This window comes from Sceloporus occidentalis, unplaced genomic scaffold (genome assembly GCF_023333645.1).
Source record: "Sceloporus occidentalis isolate IW3139 unplaced genomic scaffold, rSceOcc1.0.p SCAF_2, whole genome shotgun sequence".
Lineage (NCBI taxonomy): Eukaryota > Metazoa > Chordata > Lepidosauria > Squamata > Phrynosomatidae > Sceloporus > Sceloporus occidentalis.
In genome coordinates this window covers 72,133,752-72,157,033 of record NW_028316982.1, presented here as the reverse complement: position 1 = coordinate 72,157,033, position 23,282 = coordinate 72,133,752, and the positions used below count along the sequence as shown (strand labels likewise).

The 23,282-nt window shown below is 37.1% G+C and overlaps 1 protein-coding gene across 5 annotated transcripts in view; it reads right to left on the bottom strand.

Annotated features, from left to right (window-relative positions):
- Positions 1 to 23,282, bottom strand: part of ATRNL1 (attractin like 1) — a 686,837-nt gene that overhangs the window by 408,233 nt on the left and 255,322 nt on the right. For all 5 annotated transcript variants that reach the window (XM_089509984.1, XM_089509985.1, XM_089509986.1 and 2 more), the window contains 2 exons: positions 3,351 to 3,445; positions 1,122 to 1,200 (listed from right to left, as the gene is read on the bottom strand). In XM_089509984.1, the coding sequence (XP_089366110.1) occupies positions 1,122 to 1,200; positions 3,351 to 3,445 (174 nt within the window). The remainder of the gene's footprint in view (positions 1 to 1,121; positions 1,201 to 3,350; positions 3,446 to 23,282) is intronic.

Genomic DNA, 23,282 nt, shown 5'->3' with positions numbered 1-23,282 from the left:
ATAACAATCTAGGAAGCATACACTTGAAAATTTGGAATAGGAAATCCATATTCTGTTTCCTTATTGCATAATAAATGTCACATTCCATCTGTTTTGTGTTTCTGTGTTTCCCAACCTTTAAACAAACACACATTCGAGGATTCATAGCCTGACACTCCAAGATATTTAGTGTAACAATGAAATTGTCTATGTTACTTATCATACTAGAGACGACATGGACCTTCAGGCCCTCAGTACTATTAGAATGTACTGCTTTGAATGCTCTTCACATACTCATATGGCAAAAGTTGTAACTATACCAACAGTTTTCAGAAGAGGGTAGTGGCTATAAAACAGAAGGGCACGCATCCTTTGAGAACCACATCTGATTGCACCTCATTGAGGTGCATGCAACATAACAACAAATGTACATTTCCTCTTCAACTATTGTGATGTTCACCAGATATAAATGTAACATGACACTTGGAGAAACAGATATACTGCACGAAGTGCACCTTGCTTGCCACTCTTAAATATTCTGCATAATTAATTAAAATGCTGTCAATGGTGTTCTCCTTGGGTATGTTCTTAGAAAGTCAACAGAACCAATTCAAAGAAACTTTCTAAACAAAGCTTTTTATTAAAGCCAATACAGAAACTGGGTTCAGAAGTGTAAAGGGGCGGGGGGAGATAAGCAGGTTCTTTTATCAGCATACACAGAAGAATTTTATTGTTTGATATCAATGTTAAGGTTAATAATTAAATTCCTAGCTTGAACACTGAAACAAAGAAATTAAAAACTCAGTCTCTGCAGTAGTCAAGAAAGTAATTTATCTTAATTAAAATCACTGCATTCATAACACTGCCATTCTAAAAATTTAAAGAGCATACAAGGTTTTGCAACCCAAGTAATTTTAATTGAATGGGGAAAAAAGTTAACATATTAATGAACCTTTGTTCAGATTCCAAATTATCTGAGTTTAAATAATATCATTAATAAAAGCATAATGAGAATGGAAAAAAATAATATATTTTATTAAGCTTTACTAATAAGAGACAAAAAGGCAATCATATAAATATAATTTGAATATAATTACTTCAGATAATACAGGAAAAAAAGGGAAAAATACACACTTTCTTACCTGTAGAGCCAATGGACCAAGTGATATTCAGGTTAAAGTTATTTGATGCATTAATTGATATGTCCAAATTTTTGTTTGACTAAAATGTTAAAAAGAAAAATGAATATTGAGTATATTGAGTAAAGAAATGATCAGTCATAAAATTATTTTTTTTAAAAAAATGATTTTATTTATGAGCCACCTTGTGTCCTTTTCTGGGAGAAAGGTTGCATACAAATGATCCTACAGACATTGGGCATGATGCAATAAAAGGGAATATCTCTATGAACTTCCATAACTCTGCCTGCCAAAGCTAGTAGTTGAAGTATTTTGCATATAGTTCTCTTAAAGTTAGCCAATACGGATTTCAAACCACAAATCCACAAAAGTTCTGGTATCCCACATAGTACAAGGAATATACACCCAGATAACTGCAATGGTGAAGGAGCAGCACTTTATCATTCCAGAGAACAAGATGTTATAGAGTCTTTGGGGGATCTTAGGTGGGTTACAGACCGCCGAAAAGCGGCGGCCTGTACCCGCCCCTTTCCCTGGTGTATTGGGGCCTCAGTGGCTAGAACGGCAGCCGCTGAGGCCCCGATCCGCCGCTTTCCGGGCCGCGGGGAAGTGGCAAAAGGCCGCTTCCCCACAGCCTGGAAAGGGGTGTCCTTGGGGCTTCAAGCTCCAAGGACACCCTGCGGCAGCAGGGAGGAGGAGAAAGGGGCCGCTTGGCCCCTTTCTCCTCTGCGTCGCTGGCGCAGCCATCTGAAGGCTGCGCCCAGTGACGCAAACCAGGAAGGAGCTCCGAAACGGAGCTCCTTCCTGCTCCGTGCAAAAGGCGCATTAAGCGCCCTCGCATGGAGCGATGGCGGCACGTTCGTGATGCCATCATAGCGGCGGCTGTGTGGAACCTCCGCTGCCATTTTGTGCGTGCGGAGCGTGTACTCTGGTTAGGGGGTGCGGAAGCACCGCCCCTTCCTAACCCTAGTACGCGCTTGTCACGTACTAATATGGCAGCGTGTAACCCGCCTTAGACAACAGTACACTTCAGCTATTACTCTGTAAAATGGGGATGGCCTACCTCATATGTGTTTCATGGATCTGTGCAATAATCTATGTACAGCACCTTCTCAACTTTGGAAAAAGAACTGTATTGGTATAGCCTAGATCAGTGCTTCTGAAAATAGTGGGTCACAGATTGGTCCATGGGTTGCCAGTCCATGGCGACCAAGAACATCTGCTCCTAGTGTTTTATGTAGAAAAGTCACCACTCTCTTGCTCTCAGGCACAGCACCATTGGTACAGAGGAAAAGAAAAACCTTCTCTCTCTGTCCCCTGTCCAGGCTGAGCAGCTCACCTGTCTCCCCTCTTCAATAACTTCCCAATGAACAAGTCTACCAAAAATGCATACATCCTGCCTAGCTGGCCTCAGAACTCCCCCTCCTGTCCTGCTTGGAGGTTCAAGCTTCTATTTTTTTCTTTTAAAGTGGGCCTAAAATCCCCAAACACTGATTTGTTTGTTTGTTTGTTTATTAAAATCAGACTAATAGTAACTGTACGCCTGACAGTGTAAGATATCAACTTTTCCTTGTCTCCTTGAAAAAAGAATAAGGTGATGTAGGCATGGAAATAAATACAGGTAGGGGTCCATGCATTTGGATGAAGCCCAGAAGATTCAAAATGTTTTTTATTATTGATAAAAGGCTTGCCTGACCCAGTTGTTTTTCTTCATATGTGTATATTGTACACATATGAAGTGATAAATATAAATATATTCACTTACGTGATTGCCAGGGATCAATACAACAATGTAAGATGGAAAGGTGTTCTTTAATTGATATTTTGTGTGTTGTTGCTGACTTAAGGTGACCCTATCACGGGGTTTTCTTGGCAAGATTTGTTCAGAGGAGGTTTTCCATTGCCTTCTCCTGAAGCTGAGAGTATGTGACTAGCTCAAGGTCACCCAGTGGGTTTCATGGCCAAGCTGGACATTAGATTTTGCCCCTCCACCCAAAAACTACTATGGATAAGTAAAAGAATACTAGAGAGAAATTTTCTAACAAGATTTAGTCAGAAGCCTATACTTCTTAAATTCTGTGTCACTTGCTGGAGTAAACATTAGCAGTAAACTAAAAACACTATTTATATCTGTGCTAACTGACAACAAATGCATTAAGAAGAAACCAAAAATAATTAAAACTAATCTATGAATACTAAATAATCATATTGTAATTATATGTAACAAGTTACCTGTTCAGGACTTGCAATGAAATTTATGGCAGTATGATGGCGATCATCTTCTTGTAATAAACTGAAGGTAAACTGATAGTCAATCAGTAAGCTATCTGTGAAGAAAACATTTTAAAATGAGGATCTGCTCTTATATCATTTACACAGATGCTATAGAATTTGGTTTTGCCCAGATTCATTATATCTTTTCAATAACATGACCAATGTTGTAGAACAGTCAATACATTATTACAACGAGAACATATCTGACCTGGAAATCTATTTCATTTCTATAGTATTGTATTGGTCTACTCATTTCTTTTCTCTCACATCTGACTACTCAAGCCATATCAGGAGAACAGCCAGGTGGAAAGAACAACACTAGAAGTCAAACATTTTGCCATTTACAGTCCTGTCAGAAGTTGTATTAAGCTTAATAAGATAAGTAATACATTTCATCACTGACTTTTACATCAGTACTTAGATAAATTACATTAACTGAATGGATTTACTCTAATTTGTACTGTTGGTTTTACACACTGGAAAGTCCTAAAAAGAACAGAAAATGATAAATATGCAACAATTACTGTAAATAAATCTTGCATTATTTGTCACTGACCAAGTATGTTTTACTCTTACTTAGATGAAAGTTTTCCACTAATTGCATTACTAAATGATATATTCTTTCATCACATTAAAGAAGTCCACTAAGAAGGTTAACAGTTCCAGATTCCTACATTAAAATCACTATGGCTGGGGTGCTGGGAGGGGATTGGTTTGTTTTTTATTGTATTTTTATTATACTTCAATTGTTGTTAGCCACCCGGATTCCTTGTTAACTGGGTGGGATACAAATAAAGTTGTTGTTGTTGTTGTTGTTGTTGTTGTTGTTGTTATGACTTCTGTTAAAATATGCAGGAATTACTTGCTCTGGTTGTGTGATTTCACATGCATGTATTGTTAGTTTTGGATAAAAAGTCTGCTGAAACATGTTGAACTCCTTTTCTCTTTTTTTTCTTTTCTTTTTTCTTTTCTTTTCTTCTTCTTCTTCTTCTTCTTCTTCTTCTTTTTTTTTTTTTTGGTGGCATAGGAGCTGATCCATGTTCTTTCCATGTTATTTCTGCCTCTGTTACCAAATTTTCCATTGAAGAAGTAATGCCCAGGGATACATCTATTTCATTAACTGAGGTGTACATGTATTTAGTGTATTCTTACTATATACGTATTCTTACTGTACAGTTCTCTATGCTCTTTAACTTAAATATACAACACAAACAGCCACGTTAAAGATGGGATTTCTGATTCTACCTTGGCAATACCTTTTCAAAACATTAAATTTTGGAATTTTTGGATATAATTATTGACATACTGGTTTTTCCACTTGTAATAGGCTGGAGGGGAGGGACAGATATAGGTTATTCTTTTAAGATTTTACCAATATGGCCTACTCCAGATATTAAGGCCAAGGGAGTGCTGGTATTTTAACTAACCATTCATATGATAAAGCAAAATCAGAGGATATATCATTGGGGTTTGTCAAATAGTTAGGTATATATTTCTTTACAGTTTACACCTAAGCAGCTCAACTCCAGCATAGCATGACTAACAGAAAAGCCTATGAATCCTTGTTACATTTAAATTTGCTCTATCTGTTTATAGGCTTACATTTCTAAGAAGAGCACACATGCTTTTCTATGTTGTGGTAAAAGTTCATATTATGATTTGGAATAAACAAATCTGTTTCCATGTCAGCTTCGTATTTTTAGAAAGTATATTTGAGCTTGCACAAAAACAACAATCAAAAATTGTTATTAAAAATACCCTTGAGTAGTTATCAAGCACTACAGCAAAAACTGTACACCACCTAAGTTGACTAAACAATATGTAAAATAAACCACAGCTCAAAAGCTAAGAGAAGGTTATTTCTAACAATCCTAATTAGTACAATTAATGTCTGTGATCTCCCAGTAAATGTTTTGTTCACTAGTTGTTTCAGCACTTCAGTGGGATAGTAGTTTTTGTGAAAACACCAAATCTCTCATTAGCAAACAGTAAGATCTTATATACTTAAATCAACCACAACATTAAATAAGCATTGATTAAAACAGACAATAAGCCTTATTTGTATAAGTAATCTACCAACATTTCCCAAAAAATCACTATAGTATAATATTAATATAAGGAAAATCAAGGTGTTGTACATACTGCTGTATAAGTCTAGAAATTTTAATCAAAAAACTGACCTGAAAACCTGAATTGAGTAGTAGGTCATTCATTAAATATACTAGAAGCAGAAACGACTAAACTGAGGCTATTGGATTTTGGGCACATCATAAGAAAACATTACTCACTGGAATGGCAATAAACACATTGCAGATGATTGACTCAAGGAAGCCATAGCCCTGAGTTTGACAGACCTGAGTTATTAACAGGATCTTTGAGAGATCTGTCATTCATAGGTTCATTGTAAGTTGAAGTTGAATTGATGGCACATAACAACAACCAACAACTCATTTTTCTTATTTTAAAGAACCAGCACAGTTTAGTGGCTTGAACATTAGATCAGGACACCAGGATATCAAGGTTCAAATCCATGCTCAGCCATGGAAACCCTATGATAAGGGTGCTGTAAGTCTAGGTCAGCTTGAAGACACACAACAACAATTTGTTTTAAAATTGCGGATAGCAAGCACCATAACAAAGAGACATTTTCCTCTTCTCTCATAGATAGTAAGATGACATCTGCTGTACAAAATCGAAAAAGGAATTATCATTTCTGCCACACACACACACACACACACACACACCTAATTTAAATGATTAACTGTTTGTTCAATTGACTACATTCATAGGATTAAATGATTTGGATTTGTTCACTCAGGTAACAGCTTCTGTAGCAGCTGTAACAAGTATTAATGATCAGTTTTTTGCGGGTTTTTTGGGCTATGTGGCCATGTTCCGGAAAAGTTTCTTCCTGACCTTTCACCAACATCTGTGGCTGGCATCTTCGGAGAAATGATCAAATTTTCATTCATGTTCATTAAAGCAGCAATTGAGAAAGATTGCCTCTACCAAGTCACTTTGCCATTTTGAATGTCCTGTTCCAGCACTTTGTATTCCTATGAGGTACACCTGAGGCAGCTCCTTGTTACCTATGTTTAGGGATTCTGTATTATGGGAAATGTTATCATATAAAATAGTAACTTCTTACTTTCAAAAATGTATATTTTATTGCCACCTTCTTTCTTGAATGTCTGTTTCCCCATCTTTCTTAACATATTCTTCAAACACCGTCTTAATTAGTGTGGACTGCTGTTGCTATTTGTTGTTTCGTTCCAAAATGCTTCTTCTATGATAACATCTTGTCACCGTAATCGTTGCCCTAAATATTCATATGATTCAGACCTTTCCATTAAATATCTCACAAATTTGTTCCTTATCTTCCTTGTGATCTGCTCTGAAGTATTTCTTTTTCTCTGTTCCCTTCACTTCCCCTGACATATTGGCTATATGTACCAAAGTCAAGATTCAATTTGGGCCATTGTTCAGAAAGTTGGCCAAATTTACTCAGACTCCATAAACAATTTAACCTTGAGTTTGAAGATAAATTTTGTTTCAGAAAATCCAAAGGTTCCTCTGTTTCCCCATGGACTTGTACAGAAAGATAAATGAACAGGCTTAACTTGGCAGACCTATGTGTGCTGCTTTACCCTTTCTGTAACAACAGCAAGATGGATCTTTTTTTTTTTTTTTTTTTTTTTTTTTTTTTTTTTTTTTGCACCTACAAAATATGGAAGGGTTCTGTGAAAACATAAGTTACCCATGTAATGTGTACTACAGGTTGAGTATCCCTTATCTGAAATGCTTGGCACCAACAGCATTTCAGAGTTCTTGTTTTTTTCTTCTTCCGGATTTTGGAATACACACATAGCATAGTTCATAACAGTTCTGTATTTGTGGGATGGAGTGAAATGCAAGGATCTGTGAAATGGCAGGAAAGATGGATTCATGGCAAGCACTATGCTTGGATTCTAACCATTTAACAGATCCTAAATCTTTCTCCAGTCTCATGCTTTTTTTGTCACAAGCTGCACATTTCTATCTCCATCATGGTAGTTGCAGCACTCCTGCTCATTCAGCTCTCCCCAATCTCACATCTCTCTTCAGCCTTGCATCTCATTCATCTGCTACTAATGTGTATGAGACACAAGGTTGGAGACAGACTGAGGACCTGAGAGATAAACAAGCAGCAATGCTGCCACCTTGAAGGTGGAAGTGGGTGGCTGGTGGTATAATGTTTGTTTTTGGAGAAATTCACAGTTCTGAATTAGAGATGCTCAACCTATATTATTTGAGATTACTTGGTTCCACTCTTTTCCATTATTGCATTTTCACTTGTATACTCATGGATCAATGGACATGATGACAAGATGATGTGATCCTTAGGCAAAATTGTCTGTGTCCCTTGCCAGAGCATATACATTCCTGCTTCTATTAAGTGATCCCATTCAGTATTAGATGCCTAACATCAAATGAAGATGGGGGAATCACCTAGCTATTTCTACTGGATCTACAAAAGGTGCTCTTTTACCCCATTTTTTGTTACCTGCTTTTTTGAGTATTTCATGTTGTTTTCACATTTTCTGCATAGGATAGAACTCTCAATGAACATAGATTTCTGACAAAACTGAATCCCTTTCTGTTATTCTCCAGCCCCACCAACAACAAGAACAACAACGTCTTCCCCTTTAGTACAGTTTCTTTCCTCCAATGAGTCCATGGGACATTATGTGGCTATCTCCCCACTTTAAACCCACAACAAACCTGTGAGACAATCCAGGAAGAGAAATCATTGGTCCAAGGTCACTCACTGATTTTCATGGGTCAGTGGGGTACGTAAACCTGTATTTCCCAATACCCATTCTGAGTTTAACAACTACACAACTGCTATACTACACTACAATATACTGGATCTTCTGATGACATTACAACTGAGTATCATTATCAGCCTATGTAGGTGCATATGCCTTAAATAGCCCAGCATTTACTTGTCCCACCCGCCCTGTGTTTCTTGGGTTCAAGTGAATAACAGTAGATTATCTTTTTAGGCCTTGCTACTTAATATTGCAATGCAAGCAATTAAGAGGATAGGGACTTTTGTGCTTAAGGATTAACATGTACAATATAACTCCATTGTCCTATTAACCCTTTACATGTATAATGAATTATGCCAATGACATTATTGTTGAATTACTCAGGTGGGATGTATCACAATACTATAATTTGGAGGTCCAATGAAATATCAAATTTCATAGCAATATTATCTTTTCCAGCATGGCACCATTCAAAGATTAAATCTCAAGAAGGCTGTTATTTCCTTTCTGTCACATTTCCTTAGCTAACCATTATGTTACCCAGCAATTTAAAATGCTGTGCATTAGATTCCCAAACCCCTTACATGGTCACAGTTAGAGAAGGCTTAGTGGAATTCAAACTTTCACAAGATCTTCTAGTTTTGTAACTTTTGCTCATCAGATTTCAGTATTACATAGTTTCCTCAGGAGCGTGTGTGCCAAGGATCTTTCATATCTCTAAAATAACAGGTAAGGGAAATAGAAATGAAGATTATTCTCCCCCATGGTGAACAGCCATTTCTTGACAGCACTAGAACGCCTCAAAATGCAATAAAATGTTGCTACTGAATAAAGCAGCAGAGGAAATCATTTTATAAAATACATTACAATAAAGGTAAGGTCTCCTGTTTACACTGATGTATTTTATTACCAAGACACATGTATCAGCTAACAAGCCAGTACAAACACTTTTAGTTGTATTGCAAACATTTAATCAAAAATACTACAGGTTATATATCCATAAGCTTTACATTGGGGGAAAAATAAGACTATTTAAGAGCCTCTTTCCAAGCTTACCAAGATGGATTCACAAAAGCAAATTAGTTTAATTAAGAAAGAGGCCTGTATCGATTGTTACCAAATTAAAGTGAGACGGCTAGCAATAGGGGAGTGAAAATCTGATGACCTTAAAGCAGACAGACATTATATTTCTCATACTTCAATGCCACCTGTGCTATAACAGCAAGTACATCACTAGAGAGGCTGAAAAATATTTATGAAGTCATTTTGGTGATTTATGGACCAAAGCCTAGAATTAAGGCTAGATTATCAGTGGCCAACTGAAGGGAATATTCTAGGGCTCTCAGTGGCTAGGAGCATCATTATGTGAGTGGTGCCACACACATATACTGAGATAAACACAAACAAGCCTCTCATGTTGTCAAGACAGAAACACTCCTGGAAAGAGAGAGACTCTACACCTTTGTTCTTCCATCCTCACAAAGGATTGATAGCATTTACCACCCCTTCATTCTCCAGCTGCAGAAGAAGTGAAGATATCAAGAGTACATTGGGGCCATTACCTCTTGAGATTCTGGCCTTGATCACACCAGCTGGGACACAGTCAAGAGAGAATCGCAAATATATGCCTCCCCCAATGGCCTTAAAAGCACTGACTCTGGCCACAGGGAGGACTTCTGGAGGGTTAAGGGGATTAGGGAATATTTTACTATTGTTTATGTAATTGTTATATTGGTTTCTTGTTACCTGCCTCGATCCTCAAAAGGGAGAGGCAGGATATTATTATTATTATTATTATTATTATTATTATTATTCTGTAGGCCTGCCAACACTGCCAAGCTAGATCTGCTGTAGCATAAAGTTAGCACTGGCAGACAGACATTTGCACAAAAGGGCCCTGTTTTGGGACTTGCTCCAAAGTCTCAGTCTGCTTGATCTAATCTTGCCCAGATCCAACAGACCATTAACACAGCAACATGTATAGCAACAGCAATAGCATTTACATTTCTATACCGCTTCATAGTGAACTCAGCACTCTCTAAGCAGTTTACAATCTGTAAGCTAATTGCCCCCAACAAGCTGGGAACTCATTTTACTATATAAAAGGATGGAAGGCTGAGTCAACCTGGAGCCCTCACAATGTTGTGGCTGCAGTACCAGCATTTAACCACTGCACCACCAGGGCTCCTGTACAGCCAGAAGCTAGATAATATCAGCATACAATGAGTCAAGAGCAAACCTCTCCTCACCATTTTTGCCATGCGCACTCTCCCCCCTTTCATTCATATTGTTGCTACCACATGCCCTCCCACCCTTACCACCCTCATGGCCCATTCTTGCCCCATCATCACCACCAAAGCCACTGTCTGTACCCTAGTGGGAATAACACCAGATGCATTCAGCTCTCCACAAATCTGGTTAGGACCCAAATGCTTGACTCTGAAAGATCCTCAGAACCAGGCACTAAAGATCACCATGGGCACAGAGATGAAAATATGAACACGGTGGAAAATATTTTCAGGAAAATGGGGTGTGTGTACAATATATCTCTTACAGAGTGAACGTCACTTTGCTACTTTAGGACACGAAAGGCATCATGTATAAGTTGCCTTAGAATGAAAATACAATTGTTTCAGAAAAGAATTACACATTTTATTTACTTTTTAAGTTTATTTTTGTTATTTTGTTATTTATTGAATTGAAAGGAATAGAACTAAAAGAACTATTAGAAACCTCTTTGCTTCTTCCAGTTTATGAGGACCATAAAAAGGAGTGGGGGGGAGAAAAACTATTAACATTTGCAAAATGAAGAAAAATATTTTGTTTTCTTCAGGTCCCCATTGTGATAAACAAACAAAAAGCACTCATTCTCATAAAATGAACATCTCATAGGAAATCAAGACCAGGAATTGCAGTGATTTGAGAATCTGGAATGATGTGAGAATCATCATTCCAAATGAAAAATTCCATAACACTTTTTTCTATTCTTTTTTTTAAAAAGGCTTATTTTTTAAAAAAAAAAAAACAGAACATTTTTAGTTTTTTGTGGGTTTTTCGGGCTATGTGGCCATGTTCTAGCAGAGTTTCTTCCTGACGTTTCACCAGCATCTGTGGCTGGCATCTTCAGAGAATATTTGCCTGGAAAGGACTTGGGTATATATAATGTGTGACCTGGAAAGGCAGGAGTGAATTTGCATGTATATTGTTTTTGTTGCTAATGGCAGGCCTCAGGGTGGAGGCTCTGCAAAAGAGGATTGATGTCTGCTTGATTAGTACTCATTGTCTACTGGGAGATTTCTCATTTGCATTTGTCAGGAAGAACCTCTGCTAGGACATGGCCACATAGCCCAAAAAACCCACAAAAAACTATGGATGCCAGCCATGAAAGCCTTCGACTTCACAGAACATTTTTAAATAAATAAATGTATTTATTTGGTCTGTACCATCTGTGTTTCTTCCTTCAGTGGCTGAATTTAAATAGAGTAAGAAAAAAACATAACCATGGCAACAACCACATGATATTGTGACTTCATCACAAATACTATACTGGTTTTAACTATAATAGAACAGAACTGAGTAAAATAATTAATCTTTTAACAGAATAATTATATTTTCTGAAATGTTTAGTTTATATCATTGACACCCAGTTAAGTCTCAGATGGTTGCATTTTCCCCACTAACACCAACTCCTGGTGTGGGCTGTAGTCCTTTTTGATTTTTGACATTAAAATTTAAAAACATGGAAGAAAAGGATACAAAACGATTAAGCACACCTATATATAAAATGTATGTTTTTCTTTTGCTTCACACCTCAACAGTAAATTACATCAAACTCAATATAAAACTCAGCACTAGCACAAAAGCATTTTCAACCACTTTGCACTCATTAAGGTCAACAGAAGTTCAGGAGCACTCTCAAGGAAGCCACTTCAGGCAAATAGTTTGAACAGTTTCTTGCAAACAGCAGATACACTGGTAGTTTTGGGATTGTGTTGCTGCTGTTGTTTTACTGTTTGGGTTTTTGTTTTGTTTTGGTTTGGTTTGGTTTTTTTTTTTTTGTTTTTTTTTTTTTTTTTTGCTTAATGCTTACACAAATGTGCTTCTAAATTGGAGTATTCCTTTCAATAAACAAGAGCAGCAGCAACTCTGTATGCCACTAATGAACAATGCAGATATGCAGATACAGATATATATGGAAGTGATTAACAACCAGAATTGAAAAATACATGCACGCACACACGCATTCTTAAAAGGGAAATGAAAATTGGTATTTAAATGAAATAAAGTCCAGGCAACCCTTTAATTCCAAGGTACATTCTGAATTTTTAAGGAGCAATCTTTTTTGCTGATGAGGCCACATGAATCTACAGAATGTTAATGGGAGTGTTGCACTTGTAGCCTGTGGGGAATAAACACATTGTTCTAGTCAATTCTCATAAAATATTCCTTAACACTTAGCCTCTTAAATGTTTTGCTGTAACAGCTATCGCCTAAAAGTGTAGTCCATAAATGCTCTGGAAAACAAAAACATACTGAGACAAAACCTTTGCCTCCAAAAATGCACAGTTGTCATAATACAAAAATGTTTAAACTTTGGACAGCTCATAAAAGTCAAACTTGGAAAAAATAGAAAAAGGAATTTTGTGTTATGTTGCTCATTGAGTTAGTTCTATAGCTTGAATGGCATAGCATTCTAATGTTGGAGACACTGGACTACGGAGGTGCTTTTTAACCCTCCTAGTCTGCCTACAAGCAGGACTATTTTGGATACTACAATTGATTAAAAAAATACTGTTTTGCAGAACTGTGGTTAGACTTGGGACAGACTAGAATTAGCAATGAATGCATTACCAAACGTAATGAGCAATCCCATTTTGCTGTCTAAGTGCAGCATAAGAATGCTGGGGTGTCTCAGCTGGTCAAGATAACCTTTGTTGTTGAGGAAAAGAAAATTTTAGAGTACCTTTTCAATATTTAGGAAAGGTTTCTCTTTTGTTGACAAACTGAACAGCCATTAAAACATATCAATGCTTGCAGGCATGGAGAATAGGTGAGGGGAGAGGAAGGTATGTATAAATCTGGTTTGTCTTAGATGCATGAATGTAGTTCAATTCAGGAAATTAAAAACTTTTACATCATAAGACAGTTAAGAAAGAAACAACAACATTTGACAGCAACAATTACATGTACAGTAGAGATTATGACAATATTATTATTAGGGCTTTACATGATGGATAACCTTGGTAAACAAGGTTATCAACCATGCATGGCCCTAATCAACCTATATATTTTGTTGGGGATCCCTGTTGCACTCGGGGGAGATATGTATCCATCACCATCTACATAAGGGACAATGCCTTGCATATATGGGGACTGAGTCTGTAGAAGCTACCATGAATTTGATAATTTATGGTCACTTTTATTTTTTATTTGTTTATATCATTCAATCCATTTTTCCAATAATGCAAGACTCCAGAGTCTTTTTTTAAAAAAGTTTTCAGTGTCCCTTTTGTCAGTTCAACAAAATTTTAGGATTTTCAGCTATCCACAGAATAGAAAGCTGTATGGAGAAATACGGGAGTCCACTGTTTTCTACAAATTAAAGAGACAATAAACGTATTTCTGGAGAAATAGATGGAATTGAGATGTACTCAAAGCACAGATTCTCCTCAGCAGATTGCCCATCTTTCCTGAAAGAAAGACAACGAACGGCAGAATAACATCAAGATTTTAATTGTGATAATATTTTTATTTTATAACCAATGTTAAGAAAGAAGTTTAGTATTTTTTAATACCTTTGTTTTCTCAATTTCAATGAGAGAAGGAAATGTAGAAGAACAAGACCTAAAATCTGGTATTATACATCAAGTAAGATGAAACTCCAAAGAATTTTTAATTGTAGAATGAAGTTATGAATGCAAAGTTAAGCGGCTATTGGGGGGAGGGGGTTGTCACAAAATAGCTTTATAATATTTTAATAATACTGCAACACTTACTCATCATAATCTTAACTAATTTTATTCTTTTTAAGAGACTCTATTTGTAATTTTGAACAGTGCATGGCATTATCAATCTATTGTACAATCAGTTTTCATTCTTCTGTACACTTTGCAGATATTACTACATATTTCTGCTAAGCACTGGTTAAATACAATCTATTCAGAAGCATTTCCATTTGCAGAACTGCAACTTTTATGATAGCACTCCTTCACCAACCCATACAAAATGTATCTATAGCCACAGTATGACACAATTGTTCCTTATATTACGATCGCTAAAGTGATTTCAAATTGGCATCATTTCTTTTTCTTTTTCTTTTCTTTCCAAAAGTGCTTGGGTATTTAACATGCTGAGGTAAGAGCAAAAATGAAGTCAAGAAGTTTTGAGAGCGAATGTAAACATAACATACATTGATTATCTGAAAGTATGATCAACGATATTTTTTCCATTCCAGGCAATATGAATCTATTGCTAATGTTACTTTCATGTAAATGAAGAGAAATGTCAGACGTTAAAAGTTGTATTTACAAAAAGCTACTATGATCTCAGCACGTCAGTGCTTTGGGATACAGAAAACATATCCATTGGAGCTTCGAAAGCTTGCAACATATATTTTGTGCATTTTGGTTGTCTCAATAAAGATATAACTGTTTTATGGATTTAAAATGTAATTGTTAATTTGTGAAGTTGAAGCTTTCATGGCTGGCATCCATAGTTTTTTGTGGGTTTTTCAGGCTATGAGGCCATGTTCTAGAAGAGTTTATTCCTGACATTTCGAAAGTAACTGTGGCTGGCATATTCAGAGAATGCTGGCATGGAAGAGACTGGGGTATATATACTGTTAGTTGAGTGGAGGTGATTTGCATGTTAATCTGTGTATTGTTCTGTTGTTGAATAGCAAGGCCTACATGGTGTCCATTTACTTAATGATCCATTGTCTGCTGAGAATACTCCTCACCTGGGTGGTTTTCATTTGCATTCGTGGGTCTTGATTTTAGTGTTTTTCAGGACTGATAACCAAACTTTGTTTACTTTATGGGTTTCTTCTTTCCTGTTGAAATTGACCAGGTGTTTATGGATTTCAATGGCTTACTTGTGCATTCTGACCTGATAGTTGTTGGCATGGTCCAGAATTTCAGTGTTTTCAAATAGCATTTTATGCCCAGGATGGTTTACACATGCTCTGCTACTGTTGATTTTTCTGGCTGACCCAGTCTGCAGTGTCTCTTGTGTTCCTTGATTTTTGTTTGTACACTGCATTTGGTGGTCCCTATGTAGACTTGTCCGCAGCTGCACAGTATGCAGTAAACTCCTGAGGCTGTGAGAGAGTCTCCCCTGTCCTTCGCTGAGTGTAGTTTTGCTGGATTTTCTTGGTCGGTTTGTAATTATTATTGCATTTTGTTAGTAAATTGTTGTAATTTGCTATATGGATTTTTCCACACATAACTGCTTAATAATCTATCTTTTTATATTACTTGATTAACCTCCTGTCCACCGTGAGAGGCATTTAAACAATATGATACCCTACACTTGCTCTACTACTCTCTGCCCAAAGGCTCTTGTGGCAAATCCAATAATATAATAGTTAATCTTGCATCGGTTAACTATTTTACCCCATGGGGTGTCTCAGTTGGTTAAGATAACCTTTGTTGTTCAAGAGAAGAAAAGATAATTGTTATTTACATTTGTAGCTACCATAACTTTGAGATACACAGAATGAAGAAATGGCCTCAAGCAATCCAGTGACCATCCTGTGGCGCACATACAAGTTCAGCTGTTTAATCACACTGACACTCTGACCTTTGGTTGGCATTCTCCTAGTATGATGCAAATCATGTATGATGTATTATTTTGCTGAAACAACTGAAATAGATCCAACCTCCCTATTTGTGGAGCCCTTTTTCAGACAAATAATCTGAGATTAGTTAAATTCCTAGAGTGTGGGAGGGGAGATACCTTCAGAGAGAGCATTTACCAAAGGAGAAGCTTGTTTTCTTCTCTTTAAGGCATTTGTATCTAATTACACAGAGGGAATGACTTATAAGTGAAAGGACAAAGCATGACTCTCTAGAGATTGCTTGAATGCAACTTTCAGCACTCCTCAAAATTGGCAAGGCTGACTAGGACTGACTGGAATCAGAATATAACATCTAGAGTGCTGCACTATGCCCACCTCTGACATATAAAAGGTGTCTGGGATGTGCGGTTAGTGACAACATTAGTTCAAGATGTCCAATGAATTGTTCAAGATTAAAGCATCTTGGGATGCTTCAAGACCATACAGAGTTCATGGATTTTGCCACAGTTTAGGTCTATCTGCAGATCTGCTGAGGAACATAGCTGATGCTTCCCATTCAGGTATGTTTATCAGTGTGGGAAACAGAGCTGTTTCATATTAGAACATAAGAGAAGATATTTTTGTACACATTACTTATTCAATTAACCTCTAAAAGACACAACATAAATTAAAACAAACAAGTGAGCAACATTCAAAGAACACCAACAGAGTACCTAGGCAACCTAAAAGTAGGATCCCTCCTAAAATCAATGTGCCTAATAAAATCTATCAGGAGAGAGAACCACAGAGTCTGGGGAAGATATAATCCCAGATTTGGAATAACTGATGAAAACACCATGCTTTTAATGGCAACAGCTCTTACATTATGCAGAGCCCTGGTTGTATTACCGTAATCAAAAGCAGAACCATACCAAACATAGCTCTGCAGATCCCACACCTGTCTCAATAGGGAAATTATCATTCACTCAGTCAAAAGCAAATCTTCACCCACAAGAATGTGTGGGGCCCACATGCATCACCTCCAATTTATCTGAATTCACTATCAGTCTGTTTACCTTTATTGACTTGACAACCACTTCCAAAACATGATATAACACAGACCCAACAACTGCCAGTCCCTGAAAATACAGATTTCGTGTGACACTTCACTAAACTATGAGTGACAGAATCTGAGGAATACCACAATTGACCCCTGAGGAGTCAACAGTGTCTCCATTCTCTCCATGTTGTTTTTTTTGAAAATCAACATAAAGCAAGATAATGGCCTAAAATAATAATAATAATAAAAACCCAGGAAGTTAAAGGGAATAGACTTCCAATTACTTTCTGCTAAAAATTGCTTTCCTATACCTAAAACAACCCAGTGGTGCCTAAAGTATGGCAAAATTTCACCCCACGTCCCTAGAGTGCATTTGCAGGCATCTGGCGGGAAACTGGTTTCTTTTACAGAGAGATGTAGTGTAGAGTGAAACTTCCCAAGGTCTTCTAGGGGTTAATGCTTGATACCTTCCCTGTTGTCCATCTCCTCTCTAACTGATCATTTGAGATACTTCAGCAAGAGACAGCATCAAAAGCTGACAAGAGTTAATGCTCAAGATGCAATATAAGCTTCAAATGTGACCAATCATTTTTAATAATATATCATCCAGGAATGGTTGGACTTATACCATTTACAAATACTGAACTATTTTTCCTAGAAACAGTTGGTAGAGATAGATCTAAAGCTTGCCAAACTTTCTTCTCTTAATGTTGGCTTTATTCGAGGTAATAAAACTTTTTAAATGGGGAGATGACTTCAGATTATTCTGAAGAAGCACTAATAATATTAGCAATTGACTTCATAATGTGGCCCCATCTGATTTTCCTCAACTATGAGAGGCAATGAGCCAAATGTTCTCCTCTTTCCTATCCATCCCATCATGCATTTAACTTAGAATACAGCTTTAATTAATTTGCTATCTCAAATCTATATTTAATTCTATATTTTACATTTTCTTTACTTCTGTAACAAAAGCAGAATGACCTTCAAGATAATAAAAACAGCTGTTCTGTGCTGTCTTTTATTCTTAACTGAAATACTGATAGATGAATTATTGGTAAAATAAAAAATAAGGTAAAATCACATTATCATTTGGGTTTGTTTGAGTGAAAATTTCGGTTAAATTTTCAAGGATTTAAACAATGTTTTTTATTGTCCATATTTAAATTTTCATATGAATATGTAAGACAAAAACTTTAGCAGGATTTACTTTCTATTGTTTTGCTAACTGGCTTATTCACTAGTCTAGTTTTAATTAACAGAAGAAAGCCACAGTCAGTCCAAAAAAGATCATAAGGAATGTCATAAAAAGAGATTTATAAACCAAGTCTATGTATGGAGTTTATCACATGGGGAAAATCAGAGATTGAAACAGGCATTTTCTGGGGACAGTCGTGTGATCATGGTGAAGATTTTCACATTATGTCATGATTAGAGAGGATTAATCCACGGGTAAATCCCATGAATGATTTGTTCCTGGAGCATTCCTGAAGCATTCCTTGTTCTTCCCAGGATAAGTCCTCTCTAAGCACAATGTCATGTAATAATCTTTATTGTGATGGTGCACGTGTCCCTGGAAAATGCCTGTACAAATCCCTGATTTTGTGTTATAAAGTCCTATGTTAACACAGAAGCAAGTTGAATTAAACAAGTTTTAAATACCAAGCAAATGAGTGTACAACTGTTCAGGATATCTTTTCATACTGCCCAGAACTTAAAGATACAAGAAAATGTATTTTTAAAACAGAAAGAACTGATCTCTATCATCCACCAAGAGTTTACTGAAGTCAAACTGAGCTTGAATGAAGACATATATACAGTACGTGCAAAGACTCATATGTATTTTAGTGAAAACAAATGGAAACATTATCTTTGTATGCTTCAAGACAGCAAAATGGAGAGAACAAACTACTTTCCTGTTAAGAATATGATTACTGGGATCCTTCATTGAAAGAAAATATATTTTCACACAGACCTTTCAAGATAAAGAATTATTTCATATATGCAGTATGATGGTCCATTTTAGTAGCTGCAATTCTGGGTAGAAATTTTTGACAGCTTCAGGGCAGGAGTCTATCCAAATCTATTGGATGATTCTTTAAACAGTTATGTCTGGGTCTACATGTACCTGTGGCAGCAGCCTTTCAAAACATGGACTTGATACAAGGGACTGTAAAATTAGTTTGGAGGGATATGAGGAGAGAGAAATGATTTATAAAGGAAATGAACATTTGGAATATGACAAAATAACAGGGAGAGCTGAAAGAAATTAACTGTGAAGGAAATCTGAGAAGGAAATAAATATGTAAGAAGAGAAAATGTTTTTAGTACATGTGTGGGCGGAGAAGTCGTAAAGGCATTTGGCTCTTGCATGAGAATATAACAAGAACTTTGCTGGGTCAGAGCAAATTCCATCTGGTTCAACCCTCTTCTCCCAGATAGATAGCTCAGGAAAAAGCAGGAAATGAAGTACATGCCCTTCCCTTGCTAGTTGTTTGTAGCATCTGGTATCCAGGGGAATACTCCCTAAGGATACAGTAGGTAAGTCTCCTGCTGCTTATCTTGAAAGAGCTAGCACCATTGTGCTTTACTCAAGTTGAACATGAGTCAGCAGTGTGATGCGGCAGCTAAAAAGGCCAATCAATAAAAGTATAGTGTTTAGATCAAGAGATTTAATAGTGCCACTGTATTCTGCTTTGGTCAGGCCCCACCTGGAATATTGTGTCCAGTTCTGGGCACCACAATTCAAAAAGGACATTGAGAAACTGCAGCATGTCCAAAGTAGGGCGATTAAAATGGTGAAGGGTCTGGAAAACCATGCCCTATGAGGAACGACTTAGGGAGCTGGGGATGTTTAGCCTGGAGAAGAGAAGGTTAAGAGGTGATATGATAGCCCTGTTTAAATATTTGAAGGGAGGGAGGGAGGGAGGGAGGGAGGGAGGGATATATATATATATATATATATATATATATATATATATATATATCTGCTGCTCCAGAGAACATGACCCGGAGCAATGGATGCAAACTACAGGAAAAGAGATTCCACCTCAACATTATGAGGAACTTGCTGACAGTAAGGGCTGTTCAACAGTGGAACAAACTCCCTCGGAGTGTGGTGGAGTCTCTTTCCTTGGAGGTCTTTAAACAGAGGCTGGATGGCCATCTGTCGGGGATGCTTTGATTCAGAGTTGCTGTATGGAACTCTACGATTCTATGATGCATATGTTCACAAGCTATCTACCTCCATTATTGTCTCCTCTGCTGTGAAGCCCAGAAACTTTGGGGCAAATAGCAGGTGGTATTCCTGGAAGTGTATTCTTCCACAAAAGGAACTGATGATGTGCACATCATTCCAACAGAAAAGACATGCTTGGAGTGCCCTTAGGAAAATATGCAAGCTAGGACATATTGTATACTTTTATATATGCCAGAATACTTATTAAATCCTATTTCACAATTTTCAGAAAGGCCCAAAATATCAAAACAGGTAGTTTTTGTCAGAAGCTACTTTTGTCCAACAGCTTTATTCTGTTATACCAAATGTTGTGGGATAAATAACTTGTTAAATTTATTATTGTCTACTGACTATATTGAAATTCTGATTCAAGATGCAATTTGTTCCACTATCCATCTTTAAATATCAGAGAGATTTTTAGACAGCTTATATTCCTAAATTGCCAAATATTGAAAGTACAATGACAGTTTTTGGTGATCATCACTACTACATTTAACTGCAATAAAAATAGCCTCAATCTGTAAAGTCAATTAGTGTCAGACATAATTGCTGGCACTCATTACTCTAAGTCAAGCATGACAGCCTCACAATTACAGTATGTATTTAGTTTAAACAAATGGTGTCCCAAAAGAAAACTAGCAATAAAAAGGCAGTAGCAGAAAATCAAATTGCTAGGTTATAGCCTCCCAGCAAATCCAGGCTGTCGATACTGTTTGTTTTGTTTTGATTTGCATTTTTTGGATTTGAATCATACATTTTTAGTTTTGTTTTGTTCTTGACCTAAAATGTCAATTTTATTGATTAAAACTGATTTCTGCTAACATATATTAAGATTATTTTCATTTATATTCAATATTCACTAAATATTGTTTAACTAACCATTTAAGTATAGTAAGGCTGCCACCTAGTGCTTAGTAGCCCTCTCTACTATTCCTTATTGAATAATGTTGAAAAATTAAATAAATTGCTACATTTATTCATGTGGGATTAAATATACATGATTATTCAGAGGCCTTCTGCATACACACACATTTGAAAAGTGTAGAATGTGCTAGCCAAAATCCTATTTAACAATGGTTGCAATGGTGGCAGGAGGAAAAATCCTACAAATGCATCACTACAAAAAAAGAAAGGCACAGGACACTTTGCAAGCCATTACTTCCCAAGCAATTTTAGCTCTGACAACCCGAGGAAGGCCACCAGAAAAGAAATAAAGCAAAAGGAAACCTATGTGATTGAGAGATAAGGGGAAAATGAGAGGAAAAATGACTGATTAACTACTGGCAAAATAATGATCAGGAGTGTTACTATCCCTTGATTTAAGGGCACTCATACATACTTCAGTATCTGAAGCAAAAGTTCTAATTTGTTCTCCATAATTACCAACTTCCAATTAACTGGTGCTAACAACTATCATCCTTCCATATTCTTACTGTTCTTTTCCTGCTGGCCAGAAAATAGCTTTCAAGACTATGCCACCAGTTTTCTTGGGTGGAACTATGTTGTTCAATATAGCACCATCTGCAAACCCATGCTGCTCTAGAAACTGAGTGCTATCTTGGACACCCGCCATGTGAAGATGAATTTGTGATAAGATTCCTGTTACCCATGTTCCTTCCAAATAAAAATGTAGCACTTACTGTAGGGAAATAAACAAAAAATAAAGTGTCAGTGGACATCCACAGAAGCTAAACAGTAGGAGATTCAGGACAGGAAAAGAAAAGTGGGGAAAAGTTTGGACAAATATAAAAGGGGATGAACACCTTCATGGAGGATGGGTTATCAATGGCTGCTAATCAAGATGGACATATGTTCCTATCAGTACTAGAGACAGTATGCCTTTCATATAGATACTAGGATATGTGGGTTTTTTTAAAAAATTGCATATACCAATATCTATACAAAAAGCAAGTTTGCAAAATGAAAAAAGTAATGGAGGGACATACAAACATATTATTGAATACCCTTATCTCATCTTTTCTCCATAAAGACAGAATTTGCTTGAGAAATGCTCACAGTATACATTTAGTAGGGGAGATCTGAAAACCCTCCAGGTTGGTGACACAGAATCTAGAGACTTCAAGCACAAATCGAACATCAATATAGACCTACTGAACCTCACATCCCTGAACTTCCTCCTGAGAAATGAATACTCTTACCCACAAAGATATTCTGGAAACAATATGATTACCAGCCAACCAATCAGCCATATATGAACAGTTTTTCAGTAAGTCACTATGCATTAGTAGTTTTTCTTTGAATGTATTTTCCCATTAAATATATATGCAAATGAGGCAGAGTCTAAGATATGCAGGCAACCTGATACTGAGCCCCTTCATTCCTCACTGCAGAAAGAAAAAGTGGAATAGATGCTCTACTCTTTGACTCCACTTCCAGAGATGAAGCTTCTGTTCCAGCCCCTATTTACAATATTGGAGCAAAACAAACCGCTCCAAAAGAGCAGGCTGGAGGCAGGCATTTTTCCTCTGGAGAGATTCCGCAGCAGCTAAACTGCACGGCGTTCCTCCACCCCAAAAAGAATCCAGAAAAAATGAGTTCTTCTTCAGCCGCCGCGTGGACATCACAAGTGCTCCATTGGCGCACTATGACATAACCAATGTGCAGTGATACGTTGTGCATCACTTGCGTCACAATGGTGCCCCCCATATGGACAGGAGGCCGCCATTACACTGCCGCTGTGACATGCTAGGGTTAGGGACTGTGCGGTTAGTGCATGGTCCCTAACCCTAGAATCGCTGCCTGGATGAAGCTTTCTGGCGGTTTGTACCAGGCATTGTTGCCCATAATTCGGCATATCTAATCATGACAAGTGCCAGATAAAGAACTTTTTCATTGATGGTGGATGGGATGGAGAGATTCACCATCCCCACCCCCACAGACAAATGCACTCATCTCTTTTGGCTCTGCTTCTGCTGCTTATTAATTCCCAGATAGAGTGAAATGGACACTATCCAGAACAGCCACTAAGGCCCTCTACAGACCG